The 19,456-nt window shown below is 35.2% G+C and overlaps 1 protein-coding gene across 4 annotated transcripts in view; it reads left to right on the forward strand.

Annotated features, from left to right (window-relative positions):
- Positions 1-19,456, forward strand: part of ADGB (androglobin) — a 172,883-nt gene that overhangs the window by 111,246 nt on the left and 42,181 nt on the right. For all 4 annotated transcript variants that reach the window (XM_070506834.1, XM_014850646.3, XM_070506839.1 and 1 more), the window contains exons 27-29: positions 4,221-4,405; positions 13,933-14,132; positions 16,108-16,219. In XM_070506834.1, coding sequence (XP_070362935.1) covers positions 4,221-4,405; positions 13,933-14,132; positions 16,108-16,219 — 497 coding nt within the window. The remainder of the gene's footprint in view (positions 1-4,220; positions 4,406-13,932; positions 14,133-16,107; positions 16,220-19,456) is intronic.

A 19,456-nucleotide genomic window follows, 5' to 3' on the forward strand; every position in this document is an offset into this window, starting at 1 on the left:
AATTGCTTCATCATGGGCTCCACTCTCTTTCATTAATCAGTCCTTTTGATCTAATTCTCACATAACTCTCATCTTTATGCCCTCCTTTCTATTCTCAATGTCCCACCACTACTGTAGGGCCTCATTATATTTTGTTTAGAGAAATGCTGTGTTTCTGGAATCCATGATTCCATTATATTCCCTTTTTTTACTCTCTCTCTCTCTTTCTCACTCTCTCTCCTTATTCATTTACATATCCACTTTTACTGTCAGAGTAGTTACCTTTCTAACACAAACATTTAAATATGTGATTTCCCTTCTTTAAAATCTTGGACAGCTGTCTGTTGCCTGTAAATAAAATCCGAACCACATTGCATGATATTCAACACTCTTGCCCAGCCACCAGACACACCGTGCACTGTTATGATGGAATCAGGCACCATCTCCTGACATATATGCCATGTGATTTTATTTTGTTCATGTCTTTCTTCTTGTCTTGTGATATCCTATCTCCGTTCCTCCACCTAGCAAAGTCTATCACTTTTAATGATGATTTTCAACCACCTAATCCTTTGTGCTTAAACCTCTGAATGTACTTAGTTTGTCCTGGACGTATTTATATAGTTCTTTTTTCTTTTTGAGAATGTGACATATTAAATTTTAGCTGGTTAATTTCACATCAACCTCTAACAGAATTAACATTTATTGAAGGCAGGAACCATGTCTTGTCAATATAGGACCCAGCATAGTACCTGGTGCATAATTGGCCTTCATTAAATATTTATTGTTATTAAATGAGTTAAAATACTTATCATCTTTTTTTAATATATATTGTTCTCACAGAAAATTGGTAAAATGTATAAATATATTATCAGGGAAGTGAAAGTCACGCATAATCAAAAAACCTAGAAGCAATCATTATTAGTATTCTATTGTATTTTCTTATAGTGTTTTTCCTAGTTACAGCTTAACATTATTAAAATTATAATTAAAGTTTTGTAACCTGTCCTTTTTACTTAACACTATAGTTTAAGCATTTCCCAATGACATTAAGACATTTTATGAACTCTTTTCATGATTTCCTAGTAATGATTCATACAGATATATAACAATTTACTTGGTTATTGGTTATTCCCTATTGATACAAATTTCCATTTCTACTTTTTCTATAGAATTAATATATATGTTATGGGTATATTTGACTGTAAACAGTAAAGTAAATTCCTGATTATTGTCTAAAGATTTATTCTATTAAAGAAATCGTATGTTTTAAAGATTCCGAACGTATTGGTAAATTGAATTTTAAAAGGAAAATCTAAGTTTTTTTGACAATATATAAACAAATAATAATTTATTGTATTCTGGCTGATTTTTCCCTGTGAATCTTATTTATTCATACTTTTAAACATTTTTCCCTTTAAAAAACATACGTATGTTTTTGTAATGAAAAATAATCAGCAATAAAATTAAATTACAGAACAATATATACAGTATATCCCAAGTATATTTTCTTACATTTATATTTGTTTATATATTTTATATGTAGGTAAAAATTTAGAGAAAATACTGCAAGAAAACACATACACTGAGGGCCATAGAAGGGGTGAAGGATTCCCTTTTTAATCTGCCTGCTTCTTTTAATATATTTGCTTATTGCCTATTAGGAAGAAAGCAAGAAAGAAGGAAGGAAACATATCCCTAACCAAAAATAACAATTGTGATGAAATATTTTAATTGCTATGGTAGGAAACCATTATGCCACCTAGCAGGGAAACTAATAGACTAAGAAGCGACATTTAGCCAAACACCTAAATTAGTCCTAGAAGCTAAAGCTGTCAGGCTGAGACGGGGGCAGGTGAGGAGGAGGTGCTTGACTAGCCTATGTGAACACTCAGAAATTAAAGAGGATGTGGCATTTCCAGGAAACTAAAGACATTTGTCTTGTTTGCAAGGTGGGGTTGTAGGGTGCTATGGCAGGGGGTAAGGCCAGAGAGGTCCACAGAGCCCTCTCCTGAGGGCCTCATAAGACAGGCCACTTAGACTTTACCTTAGAGGCAGCGAGATGCTTTGAAGGATTTTTTTAAAAATGGCGTTAATAGACTTGTGTCAAAACATTATGTTTCTAAACCGTAAACTGAAAGAAATGTTTTAAATATAATTTCTAAGAACAGAAAAAATGTTGGAACCGTATTATTGTGAAATTATATTAAATCGTAAAAGCTATGGAATATGAAAAAACGAAAAAGCTCATTCAGAAGACTGCAGTGTGTTGAATGGATGGAGGAGAGTGTAACTGGAGACGGGAAGCTTCGAAACAGTGCAGGGGTGTGATAGTGGCCACCTGAAGTCAGTCAGCATGTTGGATCGCCAGGGGTCCCATAGCAAAGTCCCACGAACTGGGACAGTAGGTGGCTTAAACCACGGACGCTGATTGTCTCACAGGTCTGGATGCTGGAAGTCGGAGGTCAAGGTGTCAGCAGGGTCAGTTCCTATTGAGGGCTGTGAGGGAGAATGTGTTCCAGGCCCTTCTCCTACCTCTGGTGGATTGCTGGTCATCTTGGGCATTCTTTATATCCTGATCTCCGCCTTCATCTTCACATGGCATCTTCTCTGCGTCTGTTTCCAAATTTCCCCTTCTTATAGGACACCAGTTAGATTGGATTAGAGCCCACCGTAATGACCTCATTTTAACTTGATTCCCTTTGAAAGACCTCGTATCCAAAAAAGTGACATTGCAAGGACCCGGGGATTCAGGACTCTAACATAGCTTTCTGAGGGGGATGCAATTTAACCCATAACCATGGTGGCAGTGGATCTAGAGAGAAGAGAAAGGACTTTAAGACGTGGGGGAAGTAAACTTGACAGCCTGGGTTGATTGGGGCTCCTGGGGTTTGACTTTGGAAGTCTTGGACTGTAAGTATCCTTTAGCAGGATAGAGGTCACAGAGAGGATCCCGTTGGTAGGTTGGGCAATAGGAAGACAATTCGTTTTTAGACATTCAATATGGTAGGCCAGTGAAATGTCCAAGTGACACTGCAAATGGAGTTGGGCTGGAGACACAGATTTAAGGATCATTGTTGTTTCTGCCTGTGGAAGTGCCCAGGAAAGTTTGTGCAGTGAGACTCAGATCCCGGACAGAATATTAAGATGCTCTGACATTTATGGGAATGTCAATGGGAGAGAAGTCTAAAAGAAAAAACGCAAAATAGGAGGTACAAAAGTTGCTAAGCTCACAGGGGAAGAGTTTTTAAAGAATTAGGAAATGAAGGTTGATCCAACCCTGTGAAATTCTCCTGACAGGTCAAGGAAGATGAGAACTGAAATTTCTGTAGGGTGGTGACAAACTGCTTGAAACCTTGGCAAGAGCAAGTTTAGCATCTTGGGTGGGGGTAGAGTGTGAGCCAGTGGAAGGTGATGAGATGAAGATAGTGGGAGTCGACAACTCTCCTTAGATGGGGAGCTGGGGAAGTGTGAAATAGAGCCGAGTCTGGACTACAAAGTTGATTCAAGATTTTTTGGGTTTTTTTGTTTTGATCTGTTTTTAAGATGAGTGAGACCTGCATTTGTACAAAAACCAATGACAAGGAGGAATGGAGAGGAAGATTTAAGATACAGGAGAGAGGATACTCAGAAAAGCAAATCTCTAGAGAAGTTGAAAGTCGATAGGATCCTGAGCATTTGCAAGGATTCACCTAAAATAGGAAAAAAAAAACTCCAACACCACCTCTTTGAATGCATTAAGGGAGGAGACGGGATGGAGTTAGACCGCATGATTCCAGTCTTTTGGCAAGAGTTTCCCAACTTGTATGGTAAAGGGTGAAAGCACAGGGAAAGGTACTACCTTTGATTTCTCTGTGTTTTTGTAAATCAAAGAAAGTATTGTTAGCAGTGAGGCTTAGAAAGGTCCTGCCTCTGCCAGTCGTGCCTTGTCCAACTGTAGAGGAAGGGGCAATGGAAAAGTTTGGTGTGAGAGTAGTTTGCAGATGTATCAAGTTTCATAAGTGAGGGCTTATATCGAAACAAAAAGTTGTGTTTCCTGTTTGGGAGTTGATGGTAATAAACGTACTTTACTTATTTCACTCTACCATAGCATATTGGGATCTTTGGCTAAAGTCTATAACAGCACGGATATTTCCAGGATTTTAGTTGACTTCATAAAGTGGTTTTACTTATAAATTATATCAGCAAATTACACAGTTTCCTTTACGTTCCTTATAAAGCTGAATGGGTTTTTTTTATAGGTATTCGGTTAAAGTTGCTTTACCACATCCTGTTACAGTATACGTACGTACCTCCAAACCAGATGCATTCATCAAGCTACAGATTCTAGAAAATGAAGAAACTATAGTGAGCTCCACCGGGAAAGGCCAAGCCTTAATCCCAGCAATTAACATCTTGGGAAATGAAAAAACTGTGAGCTCCCAGTGTAAGTGTATCTTTTTAAATGGGTTATTTACATTCATAAATAGGTATTTATGTTTATGTAACTGATTTTAGAAATGTTTTCTTTAAAATAAAACAGCAAGTAACATTTAAATCTTTAAAACTTGATATTATAGTAAAATACTTTAAAAACTATTGCATTTGTGTGTCAAATCAGTCTGAAGTTCAAGAGATTATTATAACTGTACTTTAAAGACTTTCTCGTTACATGAAACTTCTCAGATTTCTGAATGAGATAGGATTTTTATTAATTCGAAAGAAATTTTTACTTTTCTTTTATTCCCCATCCATTAGGTTTAGATAACATTCTACTTAGTAGAATTAACAGGAACTTTAAAGTTATTATTTTCAATGTTAATAGTCACAAGAGTCACTAATTAATAAAATAAAAATATTTCCAAAATAATGGATAACAGTGATACTGTGAGATATACTTTCAATTTCTTTAGTAACTTGTTTCTGAGTATAAAAATAACTCTTGTGGGGCCAGCCCAGTGGTGTCACGTGCTCTGCTTTGGTGGGACCAGGTTCACGGGCTGGGATCCTAGGCCTGAACCTAGCGCTGCTCGTCAAGCTATGCTGTGGGGGCATCCCACATAAAACAGAGGAAGACTGGTGCAGATGTTAGCTGAGGGCCAATCTTCCTCACAATAAAAAAAATAACACTTGGCCAAGGTAGGAAGTTTGAAAACATAAAAAATTATAAACAAGAGAGCAAGAAATCCCTTGTAATCATGCTACCCAGAAAAAAATAGTTAATTTTAGCTTTTGTGCCTCCATTTCCATTTTTGGAATTACATTTTACACAAAACTGGGATTTCATCTACTTGACAATTGGTATTTCTTCTTAAATCTATAACTTTTGTCTTATTTGTGGCACTGGTTGGGACCTCCAAACCCACATTAAATAAGAGAGATGATGATACATTTCCTTTTCTTCAACAGTAAAGATTACACATTTACCAGGAAGTATCGTGTTTATTGTTGACTTCTAATAATTGCCCTTTATAAAACTTAAGGATGTTCTTTCTACTGAAAGCTAAGAATTTTAATATTAAATGGGTTGCAACTTTATTATCTTTTTGTTGTTTATAGAAGTCATCAAATTTTACCCCCTTTGAATTTCATAGATTAAATTTTAATTTTGTACCATTCTTGGAATAAAAGCTCTGTGTCTATGATGTTTTAATACACCCCTATGTTTAGAATAGACTGTTTTATTTAGTTTGCTGGATCATATCAATAACTGTACATCTCTATGTGTTTTTTCCATGCACTGCACTTATCAGGTTCTCAAGTTAGAATTATGACAAATTCTTGAAATTACTTTGGAAACTTTCTGATTTGGGAAGCCATTTAAATACTACAAGAGTAATTTGGTTTTTTGTAAAGTTTATCAGATTGGACCTCAAAACTATCTAATTCTGATGTTTTCAGGGGATAAATTTTTCCCTGTTTTTAATTCCTTTTTAATAATTTCCAAACTTTCTATCTTTCATTTTTACAATATGTATTTTTATTTAAAAGTAACAGTTCATCTAGTACTTCAAATGTATCTGCACACATTTGTCTATAAGATTCTTTTACAGTTTTGAAATCTCTTCTGAACATGTTTCTATGATCATTTTTTAAATATCACTATTTATTTGTGTTTTAAAACATGTATTCCTGATTAGACTTTTCAGAGGTCTCCTTGTTTTTTTCTTAGAATGAACTGTTGGATTCATTAATCAAGTGTAACGGCTTTTTATTTTTGTAATCTAATTTATCGATATTCATGTTTTTCATTTAAAATTTACCCTCTACTTTTTAAATTTAGTCTAATTTTTTTTTTTTTTTTGCCAGCTCCGCCAGTTGAAAGTTCAGTTGGTGTTTTAAGTCTTGGGTTTAAGTCAACAAATTAAACGATGTGCATTTTCCTGAGTACAGCTCTATGTATCATGTTATATTTTAGAGCAAGCTACAAAGTTTATATGTAATGTTGTTGCAGTTGGCATGGTCTATAATTTAATTTTGGTTTTCTCTTTAAGTTTAAATGTTTATAATATTTTTACAATTTCCAAATAATAAAATTGTTTTGGTTAATCTTTTGTTATCAATATCTGATTAAATTTTGTGGAGTTAGAGAGAGTGGCTTATATATTTTCCATTTTGAGGATTTGATTGATGTTTCTCCTGTGGCCTGCTTCAAATCAATTTTGATGAGTGTTACACTGAGGTTTATGAAGTTATGCTCTGTTTTGGAGGTAAATAGTCTGATGTCTAAATATACGCCCACTCTTTCTAATAAAAGGAAAACTTGCTACTTGCGATGTTTAAAAATTTCAAGGGGCCACCCAGGTGGTGTAGTGGTTAACTTTTCGCACACTGCTCCAGCAGCCCGGGGTTTGCCGGTTTGGATCCCAGGTGCAGACCTACACACTGCCTATCAAGCCATGCTGTGGCAGGTGTCCCACATATAAAACAGAGGAAGATGGGCACGGATGTTACCTCAGGGCCAATCTTCCTCAGCAAAAAGAGGAGGATTGGCAGCAGATGTTAACTCAGGGCTAATCTTCCTCAAAAGAAAAAAAAGCATATAAAAAAGAAAAATTTCAAGATTTGTCATTTATGTTTTATCTTATTGATATGTAAGTTTCTGAGAAACATATGTTATCACCTACTTTCATTGTAAAATGTGTAAATATTTATCTCTAATATTTTTAGTTTTACGTATTTCTATGCTACTTGCTCGTTGCATGAAGTTCCACATTTGCTTCATAATTTTTGATGTGTTGTATTTTTTAAATGAATATAAAGCAGTCTTTCTTCAACTTTTGTAGGTTGTCTGATATTAACACTGATTCTTCTGTTATCGCTTGCCTGTATATTTTGTTGATCCATTTAATTTTTCAATCTTTCTCTTATAAATGGGTATTTTTTTCTACTTAATCCAAGATTCTAGTTTGTAAAATGGAGTAACGTAATACATTTACATTTATTTTGATAAATATGCTTTCTGTGAATTCTGCCATCGTGATTCATTTTTGTAATTGATTATATCTTCTAGTTGACCTTTGTATAACTTTAGCACCCATCTGAACTCTCGTTATTCCCAATGCTGTTTATGTTGATTATCTTAAGTGTATAAGCAAATTACTAAAAAGAAGTCTTTTTACCTATGTTCTATTCATATGTTTCTTTTTTATCCTCTCCTACTAACCCTGGAAACAATGTGTGAGTTGTCATTGTAGCCCAGGGATAGACTCTTCCAATATGAATAAGAATCTGGAGGAGCAGAGAATTGAGTAGACACCACACTGTGAAGGCACAATTAGGGCGCAAACGTAGTGTGTTAGACACAGGGAGGTGGGAATGCATTATATGATACCAGAAAGGCTGAGCTTGGGCAAAATTGCAAATTAAGCAGTTCTTTTGATCATGTCTCCTTTCTCCCATCATTTGCCTTTCATCCCTGAATACCCCCTGGGTCATTTTCAGTACTCAGTTCACATTACTACTTTGTGGTCTTTCATTCAAATTTACCTGCAAACCACTTAGAGAGTTTTCTTCAGCTATGTTAAGACCATGAGAGTACTAAGCTTTGCTAGTCTGATGATCACTCTTTCTCTTCAAGATGGACTTGTTTTCTTTTCTCTGTTCCATTCTATATGGGTTTCATAGTTTCTTTAGTGCAGGAATATCTTAATTCTAAACCTTAGCAGGCACCAAATGCAACTCTCCTGTGCTATTTACGACCTCATGTTTTTCCCTAAATAGCTAGTTCCACCCACATTTCTCTCCAAATCTGTTCATTTAAATTTGTAGAAATAAACACTCTTTCTAGTTTGTCATACAGTTCATTATTTCACTTCAAAATTACCATTTACAAGAGAATTATGCATAAACATTTAAAAGCATTTTATGAGTTTCATATCTATATTTCTAGATAAACTTTAATACAGTTTTTTCAAATTCCCCTCAAACCGTGCAAAACTCTGTCATTGTTTTCCTTCTGACTACCTCGAATGTATAGATCAATTAATTTAAAGAGAACCGACACGTTTACAGTATTGAATTTACATACAAGTAAAGGCTATTTCTTTCCATTTATTCATGACTGTATGTTTCATAGAAAAGATGTAAAAATTTCTCCATAGAGATTGATAGAGCTGTTATTGTGCATTGGATATTTTCTTTATTTAGGTTTAAGACAGGATATCATATTTAAAGGGATGCTATTAATTTGTGTTTATGAATTATATAAGCAGACATTGAAATTCCTTTTTCTTTCTAAACACTTTTCGGTTGCTTCTCTTGGAAACATATCTATTTATGAATTCTCTACTATGTGTATTTCTGGAGTATCCCTACCAAAAGTACATGCAAAAAGAAATATGTGGATGTGTGTGTGTGCTTGTGTGTGTCTTATATTTGTAATGGAACAGGATATGGGAGACTATCGTATGTATTCTGTAGGCAAACATTCTATGACACCAGAGGGGAAATAAACTCCATTGCAAAGATGTGGAAGGCTCTGAAGCGAACCAGCAAAAAAATCGTAAAATGGAGGCTTTTTTAGGTTTTGTATTATCTCACAGTAGTTTTAAAGAATGCCTGTATATCTCATGTAATTTTCAGAAATAAAATTTTATACCAGTACTCATGCTGTAGATTTAACCTAAAATCTGCAATTTTCACAAAATTTATGATCTAAGCAGTTGGGTGTTTGAGGAACTACTATGGACTAAGAATGGTAAAACATTTTATTTCATATGGCTGTACATGGCTCAATTTTGTTAATAATGTAGCATAATTAGTGTAACTAGTCTCCCACTGATAGTGATTTGTGATAATTCTATTTTGTTTATACAAACAGTGCTGTATTTTTCCTTAAAAAATTTGTTTTTCTGAACTTGTATGTGCATATATATTGGGTAAATGCTTAGAAGTAGAGCTACTGGGTCATAGGTACATGCAATTTTAATTTTGGTGTGTACTGCCAAATTGCCCTTCATTGAGTTTGTGCAAATTTGTCCATACTCCCCTGAATGACAGTGAGTTATCATATTTCTTGACTTTTGTCAATCTGAATGCTAAAACTCTTACTTGTATTTCACTTATTGTTAGTGAGGTTTAAGCATGTTTTCATACATTTTATATATCTTCCTTTTATATTTCCTGCCTTGTAAATGTTTTTGTGTGGTTTGCTCATTTTTCTATTGGAATTAGCTATTTTTTTCTAATTGTTTTGTAGACTCTCTTATATTAAGGAAAATTTTCCTTTTTTCGTATATGTTTCACACATTTTTGGTAAAGAAGGGGTTGTGAATGAATGACTGAAGGAAGTACTTCACAAGGATAGGGACACTGTGTCATTATCTTTAAATTTTTTATTGGAGTATAATTTATAAACAACGAAAAGCACAAATCTAAGTTGATGAGTTTGGGTAAGTGCATACACTAGTGTGACCCACACCCCTAACAAAATATAGAACATTTCAATTACCCGGAAAGATCCCTAAGGCCATTTCCATTCAATTCCCCACCTGCTGAAGGGACAACCACTGTTCACATTGCTGTCAAAAGAGAGTAGTTTTGGGGCCGCCTGGTGGCGGAGTGGTGAAGTTCACGCGCTCCGGTTGAGTGGCCCAGGGTTGCAGGTCCAGATCCCAGACGCAGGCCTGGGCACTGCTGGCAGGTGTCCCACATATAAAAAAAAAAAAATAGAGGAAGATAGACACAGATGTTAGCTCAGGGCTAATCTTCCTCAAAAAAAAAAAAAAAAAAAAGAGAGAGTAGTTTTGCTTGTAATAGAACTTTGTGGAACTGGAAGCATGTTAATACTCCTGGCACTGGTATTTTTTGTTCAGCATAATGTTTTTAAGATACATCCATGTTGTTGCTACTCCATTCCTTTGGACTTTTATCCATTCTTCTTTTGGACATATGAGTTTATTCCAGTTTTAGGATATGGTAACTAATGCTGCCAAGGACATAGTTGTGTAAGTCTTTGTTTTGAAACTTAATGTTTCATTTCTCTTGCATAAATACTCAGGAGTTGAATTAATGTGACATGGTTTGACATAGGTATATATATATATTTTTTTAATTGCCAAAAAGTTTATCAAGGGGACTGTATCATTTTAGACTCCCACCAGCAAAGTATGAGATTTCTGGTTTCTCCATATTTTTGCCAACATGTATTGTTGTCAATATTTTTGATTTTAGTCATTCTGGTGAGTAGATAGTTATATTTCTTTGTGGTTTAAATTGGCTAACCAGTGATGCTGAGCTCTTTATGTGTGCTTCTTGGCCATCTGTATGACTTATTGGATGAAGTGTCCATTTGCACATTACAGCCATGTCTTTGATGGGTTGTCTTTGTTCTTTATATATTCTGAGTACAAGTCCTTTATCAAATATATAATTTTCACATATGATGTCTTAGTCTAAGACTTGCCTTTTCACTTCCTTAACAACTTTTGAAGAGTATAAACTTTTAATTTTGAAGAAGTCAAAGTTGTCATTAAAAATAAATTACTAGTACAGTTTATGTACTTATGTACTTATCTAAGAAATCTTTTCCTAATCTAAGGTCATAGATATTTCATCTCATGCTTTATTCTTAAAGTTTTATAATCTTAGCATCTATGTTTAGTTTTATGACCCATCTTGCATTAATTCTTGTGTATGATGTAATGTAGGAGGTCAAGTTTCTTCTTCTTCCCATATGGATGTCCAGTTGTTCTGGCACTATAAATTCAAAAGCTGATATTTTCTACACTGAATTACCTTAGAACTTTTGTCAAAAATCAATTGACTATGTGTGTATGAGTCTATTTTGGGACTGCATTTTGATCAGTTGATCTAAATATCTAATCCTAGTCCAACGCCACATTTTCTTGAAAATTTTAGCTTTAGATTTTGGTTGGGATTGTGTTGAACTTGGGGAGCATTGGCATCTTAACAAAATTGAGTTTCCTGGTCTGTGAACACAGTGTATCTTTCAACTTATTTTAAACTTCAATTTCTCTCAGCAATGTTTTATACTTTCAATGGACAGATTTTACACATACTTTATTAAATTTATACCAAAGTATTTTATTTTTATAGGAGCTCCATCTAGGACTAAGAATACACATATATCAGATGACTTGATATCTGTATTAATTTCCTAGGGCTGCTGTAACAAATTACCACAAACTGTGTAGCTTAAAAGAACAAAACTTTATTCTCTCATGGTTCTGGAAAGCAGAAGTCCAAAATCAAGGTGTTGTCAGGGCCACACTCCCATTGAAGTCTCTACAAGAGAGTCGTTCCTTGTCTCTTCTAGCTTTTGGTGGCTCCTGGCATTCCTTGGCGTGTGACAGCATAACTCTGCCAATCTCAGCCTCTGTCTTCACATGGCATCTTCTTTCTGTGCATCTCTGTGTCTTCTCCTTTTCTGTCTCTTGTAGGGACACCTATCATTGGATTTAGAGCCAATGCTAATCTAGATTGATCTCATCTTGGGATCCTTTTGTTATAGCTGCAAACATCCTTATGTCAAATAAGGTCACATTCTGAGGTTCTGGGTGGACATATCTCTTTTAGGGGGTCACTATTTCACCCACTACAATATTATACCGTGGGGCACTCAGCTGCTGTTCAATATTTTTTCTTCATTCTCTGCTTCTGTGTAGGTAATTTCTATTGCTTATCTTCAAGTTTATTAATCTTTTCCTCTGAATTTGACAATGTGCTTTCTAAGTCCATCCAGGAATGTCTTGTTTCAGATATATTCATATTTAGAATTTTGTTTTGATTCTTTATATATTTAATTTTTCTGTTGATATTCACCATTTTTTCTTTCATTATGTTGACCTTTTCCCTTACATCCTTAAACACATTTTTATTGGTTATTTTAAGGTCCTTATTTGCTAAGTCCAACATTATGTCAGCTATGTGGTTATTTCTATTGACTTTTTTTTCTCAACTCATGGTCATGTTCCCTGCTTCTTCTTATATCAAGCTGACTGTGTGCTGTACATTGCACATGATACATTGCTAAGACTATACTCTGTTCATTGAAAGAATGTTGATTTCATTCTGGCAAGAAGTTTATTGACAGCTTAGCTTAATCATATCAAGACTTGGTTCTAACTCCTAAGTCTAGAGTTTCCATTACTCCAGGGTTAAGGTAGATTTACTCTTAAAGACTAGCCTTTCTTGAGTCTCAACTGAATGCCCTGTATGTTCATTAAATTTCCTTCATTTGGCAGAGCTCCAATGTCTGTCAACATTGAGCAACCTTCAGAATCTCTATTACGCTCATGATCTCAGAGTAGTTGTTGTCTGCCAGAAATTGTTAGGTGTTTGTACAAATGAAGTTTAGAATTCAGCTAAAGATGAAAGTGGACCCTTATGCATATTTTGATGCCTCTTCTCTCGTACCCTGCTTTACAAATTTTAGTTGTCTCAGGAGCCCCAAATGCCAATCTTTAGCTTCCTGAACCTGGAAAAACTGCTATCACTGTTTGGACTCCCTGTGCCACAGTTGAGAAGGTGCTCACAGGCAGAAATCTGGGGAAGCGGAGAGATCATCTTGTATGTTTTTCTTCTATCAAGGATAACAGTCCTGGGCTGTCTATTGTCCAACGGCTTAAAACAGTTACTTTATACATTTTGCAATTATCATTTTTTATGGTGTGAGAATAAGTCCAATGCCCCTTATTCTGTCATGTCTAGCATTGGAATTTCTCTGTGCCATTCACTTGAATTCCCTCAATACATGTTTGATTAACTAATAATATTCAGGACATTTCTATTTTTTTTCTTTTCTTTTTTTTGGTGAGAAAGATTGGCCCTGAGCTAACATCCATTGCCAATCTTCCTCTTTTTGCTTGAGGAAGATTGTCACTGGACTAACATCTGTGCCAGTCTTCCTCTGTTTTGTATGTGGACCACCACTACAGCATGGCTTGATGAACAGGGTGTAGGTACACACCCAGGATCTGAATCTGCAAACCTTGGGCTGCCGAGGCAGAGTACGTGAACTTCACCACTATACCACCAGGCCAGCCCCAGTTCAGCACATTTCTATTTTTATCCCTCCCAATGGTACTTATATTATCCATTAATTACAAAATAATGAATGTAGAAATTAAAATGAAAGTCTTTTATGAGTGTCACAACTTACAAATACATAGTATTAAACACTGAAGAAATCAGAGTGTATGGTATTAGTTTAGTGTCATTCAGTTGACATAGAATGAATGAGAAATTCTGGAAGTATTATATATTTTTTTAGCAATCAGTGTTTGTTCAGAATTTGCATTGCTCTATGCAAGTCACATACTATCACAGTAAGTTTCTTTAAGACCAGAATATTTCCAAGAAACCAATGATGTTGGTTTTTATCTCATTAAAACGAAACAAATTGACCTGTTCCTTTGAGCATTTTATAAAAGGATATAACTAAATAACACAATTAGTAATAACTACACCTTTCATATATTTTAACTTAAATGTAATATTTCTCCTATTCAGCTAGCAAGCAAGTTCTTTTAACCCATGCTTCACCCAAGAAAGAGCAAGAATTGTTAGCTAAGAAGAAATCTGCCCCGGGAAGTCAGAAGTCCTATAAGGGCAAACCTGGAAGTGCAGTGGTGGACAGTGGCCAGCCTATTTTGGACGAGGAATCTGTCAGTTTGCCCACTGTGGAAGAAAATGCTAGTACGCCACAGCAGGTATATTTATACTTCAAAGAATTATTCAATGGTACTGCTCCTAAAAATCTAACATAAATTACATTTCTCTTCGTAAAAATTGTCACTGTATAATACTTTCTATATAGAATGCCCCAGTGTATAACCAGAATTGAAGGATTAAACATTATCGAACATTCCTCTATGCCAAGGTTTTAAATATGTGGCAATTTTATCTATACACTAACCCTATAATGTATATGTAATTATGTTACATGAATTATAAGAGGCTGTATAACTTTGGAAAATGTCTCATTAATAAAAACTAATTTGTCTGTGCCTTAACTTAAAGAAATAAAAGACAACGCATAAAATTCAAAGCAGCAGAAGAAAATATGACCTATCCATTGGAAACCAAAAATAATAAATACATAAATAAAAAGAAATGAAAATAAAATGCCAGAAATGAGTCCTAAATGACAGTAATTACAATAAATACAAATGGATTATTAATCAGTTAAAAGGATAAAGTTTTAAAGTTAGATAAAAAATAAAATGCAACTATAAGTAGCCTAAAATAAAACAAGGACATATGATCTTAACTAACATAGAGGAACCGAATTTCCCAGACTTAATAAGTAAAAAGCAAAAATTATCAGAACTACAGAGAAAAAGAAATGTTAACAACAAATACTTGAAGATTTTAGCACATACCTCTCAGAAACTGATAGATCAAGCTGAAAAACAAAATATGTGTGCTCACTAGAATTTGAAAAACTTAGGTATAAGCTTAATCCTTTAAATATCCATATAGAACATTTCACCTAATAAACAGAGAATACACTTTTTCATAGCACACACAGGAAGCCTCAATAAAAACCAAACTATATTGTATAGACGTTATGTGAAAATAATGCAATCATATAAAAATTAATAATTAACAGACTGAAATCTCATAAATGTGGAAACAAAGCAAAATATACCAAATAATCCTTTAAAGAGAACATCAAAAGAGAAACTATGAAATACAAAGTACTCAATAACCATAAAACCTACAAGTCAACATTTGTAGGCCACATCTAAAGTAGCATTCAGTGGAATGTTGACGTTTAAATTAATTTATCAGGAAGCACGGATGAGTAGAAATGAATGAGCTAAACTACTGAAACAAAAAGTTAGAAAAAAAGCGAAATAATCACTCAAAGAAAAAGGAACAAAAACTTTTACTGAAATGAAGGTGGAAATTAATGAAATGGGGAACAAATCTTGGGAAGATCAATACTCTCAGCTCTTTCAAGATTAATAAAGTAGACATGCTTCTTTTCAGATCAATCAAGAAATAAAAGAGAAAGAAAATATAAATAAGTCAAACACAGAACGAAAAATTAGGGGGAAGGTATAACTCCAAATAACAGGTTTTTAAAAACTAAACTTAAAGTATTATACACAACTCTATGCTAGCAAATGTTGAACTCAGAAAAAAGACATGCTAAGTTCTTGCGGTAAGGGGAGGAAAAGCTGCTTCACTAGAAAATAGAAAATATGAAATAATAAAGAATAAGAAAACTTAAATGATCACCAAAGTCTTACCTTTCCAAAAAGCCATAGGCCCAGCTGGTTCTACTGGATAGATCTAACAGACTATCAAGAAACAAATTGTTCTGAAAAAGAGGAAAACAATACAAACTTCCCAATCCCTTTGAAGAGATTAATGTAATTCTGATTTCAAACTGAAGAGTAACAAAAGTTAAATAAATAAATTTAATTTATAAACATGGATGCAAAAATTGTAATTACTGGGCTATATAGTGGCAGGTGTTGGTGGGGATGTGAGGATAAACTTTTATAAATGGTTATGTTACAGAATTTTGGAGACCATCTGGCAGTTTTAAATTAAATTATGATTGTATGATCCACAGAAATATGCACTTATTATATGCCTAAAGTAATAAATTATTAGGAGCATACTATGGTTATTCTTATTGTTTGTGCTTAAATATTGCTTTTTATTTCCCAGGTTTACAAGTACATCATACAGTGTTTGGTGTTATATAACAGCTGGCCTCTCACTGAAAGTCAACTGACGTTTGTTCAAGCACTGAAGGAGTTAGAGAAAAGTGATAGCAAAGGTATGTCACCCTAATATTATTCATGCGTTTTATATTACAGATAAATATTTAATAGTAAGTGTCATGTACTTATTAAAACATTATTGCCTATGATTTGTATTTTATAGCCAGTGGCATTTCCTGTTGTGTTAGTTGATTACATATTTCATAATCTTTACTGCTTAGTTTATAAGAACCAAGAATACATGCTTGTTTAGACCCAGTTTAAGCACATTTTGTCTAGTTAGTAAAAATTACTTAGTGATTACCTAAGAAATGTGCAGAAAACTTTTCTAGTTATAGAATTATATTTTTCCAAGTTGTTGAGAGTGTATAACCCCAAAGACCAGTCCTTAAAATATTTAAAAGAAGGAGAATCGCCTAGTGAGTGAAGATTCAGGTTTATTTTTTTAAAATATAAACTACCCTCAATATTCCCGAATAGAACATGACAGCTTGATGCTTTAGAAAAACAGAAATCTCAAACGGCCTCTATCCCTAAGCTTTATAACATATTATGCAAAAAAATAATTGAATCTGAAGGAATGGATATTTTCAATTCATGTTCTTTAAAATTTTAAACCATGTTGCCTAAACTTAAAAACAACATATGTACATTATTTTTAAAAGAAAATAAAGCCACACCATACAAAAGGGCATAACAAAACACCAAAATCTGGCAAGGACGTGGAGCAATAGGAACACTCATGCTCTCATGGTGGGAATGAAGAATGGCACAGCCAATTTGGAAGACAGTTTGTGCTTTCTTACAAAACTAAAAATATACTTACAACATAATCCAGTAGTTGTGCTCCTTAATATTTACCCAAAAGAGTTGAGAATTGACAGTTCTTGTACAAGATGGTGATATAGGATGCTCCTTAACTCACCTCCTCCCACAGACACAAAAACACAAGGAGCAGGGCTGGCCCTGTGGTGCAGTGGTTAAGTTGAGCATGACCTGCTTTGGCAGCCTGGGTTCACAAAAACAGATCCCTGATGCCGACCTACACTACTCGCTAGCCATGCTGTGGTGGTGACCCACATAGAAAATAGAGGAAGATTGGCACAGATGTTAGCTCAGGGCTAGTCTTCCTTGGCACAAAACAAAACAAAACAAAACAAAGCAATTTCCTCTGAAGGAAACCCAGAAACTAGCTGATCAACTCCTATGCACTGGGCAAACAAACGAACAAACAAAAACTACATCAAAACATGTAGGAAAGATCGAGATATACTCTCACCATAAACCCCACCCCCAGCACAGTGACATCCAATTGAAAGGGAGCTCACAACTCTCAAAGTGAAGGTTTGGACCCAACATCTAGTGCCCCAACTTCTAACAGTCCCACCTGAGGCACTGACGCTCAAAACACCTAGCTCTGAAAGCCAAGGAAGCCTGTGTCCATGAACCCGTTGGACTACAGTGAACAAAGAGATAGGTCTTAACAGGCTCACAAGGATGCTTTGGCTATCCATCCAGAGCTTGGCGTAGAAACAGCAGACAGAAATGCCCATCTCCTAGTACTTCCCTAAAAAGGGACTGTTTGCATAGTTTAAAAGCTGCTTCCTGAGTATCAGGCTTCTAACTTAGCTCACATCTAGGGGCTGACTGCCACCCTCCCTAGAGACAAGAGAGGATGGCAGACACTGTCCACATTTTCCCTTGGGCCTGCTCTATGTTGCTGGTGTCTCCTTGCAAGGAGATTGTGCACATGTCCGGTGCCCTGGCTTTTGCAGCTGCCACTCAGAGGATGCATCACTTGATCCCTTGGCTCTGGTGGCCAACAAGGATTGTGTTTGTGAGTCTCACAGGACGGTAACAAACAAAGAAAAAGTTCTTAAGTTGCTATCCCCTCAGGGCTCAGCACAGAGGGAGCAGACAGAAGTGCCCATCTCCTGCTCTTTCCCTGGAAGAGATCTATTTGCATACTCTGAAAGCTACAGTCTGGGGGTTTGGCTTCCAATCAGCCTGCATCTTTGTGCTGATTGAGATCCTCCCCTTTAGTACACTGATGGGTCTCAGTACATGCTCAATAATAGGAGTCACTAAGAACAAAGTAGGCAGAGTAGAGAATCACAAAGGTTGAAGAGACAACCAAGAGGTCAGGCTGGGCTGAATGATAACGCTCATCTCCTACAAAAGACCACTCCATCAATACTGGGAGAGGTGGCTGTTTTATCTAATGCAGGAAACTAACACAGAGAGTCAAGGACAATGAAGAAAGAGAGGAATATGTTCCAAACAAAAGAACAAGATAAATCTCCAGAAACAGACCTTATTGAAATAGAGATAAGTAATTTACCTGATAAGGGGTTCAAAATAATGGTCATAAACATGCTCACCAAGGTCAGGAGAAGAATGCATGAACAAAGTGAGAATTTTAAAAAAAGGATAGAAAATACAAGAAAGTACCAAACAGAAATCATAGAGCTGAAGAATATAATAACTGCACTGAAAAATTCAACAGAAGGGATCAACAGCAGGCAAAAGAAAGGATCAACAAACTCAAAGACCAGACAGTGGAATTCATCCAAACAAAGGAGTAAAAAGAAAAAAAACAAAAAAGAGTGAAGATAGCTTAAGGGACTTATAGGACAACATCAAGCAGACTAATATTCACATGATGTGATCTCACTATAAGAAGAGAGAGAAGGAAAGGGGCAGAAAACTTATTTGAAGAAGTAATGGCTGAAAACTTCCCTAACCTGGGGAAGAAAACAGACATCCAGATCCAGGAAGCCCAGAGGGTTTCAAATAAGACATATCCAAAGAAATCCTCACTGACACATTATGATTAAATTGTCAAAAGTTAAAGACAAGGAGAGAATCTTAAAATTAGCAAGAGAAAAATAATTTGTTAACAAGGGAACCCCCATAAAACTACTAACAGATTCTTTCAGCAGAAACTTTGCAGGCTAGAAGGGAGTGGCATGATATACATACAGTGCTGAAAGGAAAAAACTGCCAATGAAGAATGCTCTACCCAGAAAAACTGTTCTTCAAAATTGAAGGAGAGATACAAAGTTTTCCAGACAAGTAAAAGCTATAGGAATTCATTACCACTAGACTGGCCTTACAAGAAATTTTAAAGGGAGTTCTTCAAGCTGAAACAAAAGGATACTAATTAGTAACAGAAAAACGTTTGTAGATAAAATCTCTCTGGTAAAAGTAAACATATACAGTCTTGTGCCACATAGTGACATTTTGGTCAACAGTGGACCACATATACAATAATGGTCCTATAAGATTAGTAC

Source organism: Equus asinus, chromosome 1 (genome assembly GCF_041296235.1).
Source record: "Equus asinus isolate D_3611 breed Donkey chromosome 1, EquAss-T2T_v2, whole genome shotgun sequence".
In the NCBI taxonomy this organism is placed as follows: Eukaryota; Metazoa; Chordata; class Mammalia; order Perissodactyla; family Equidae; genus Equus; species Equus asinus.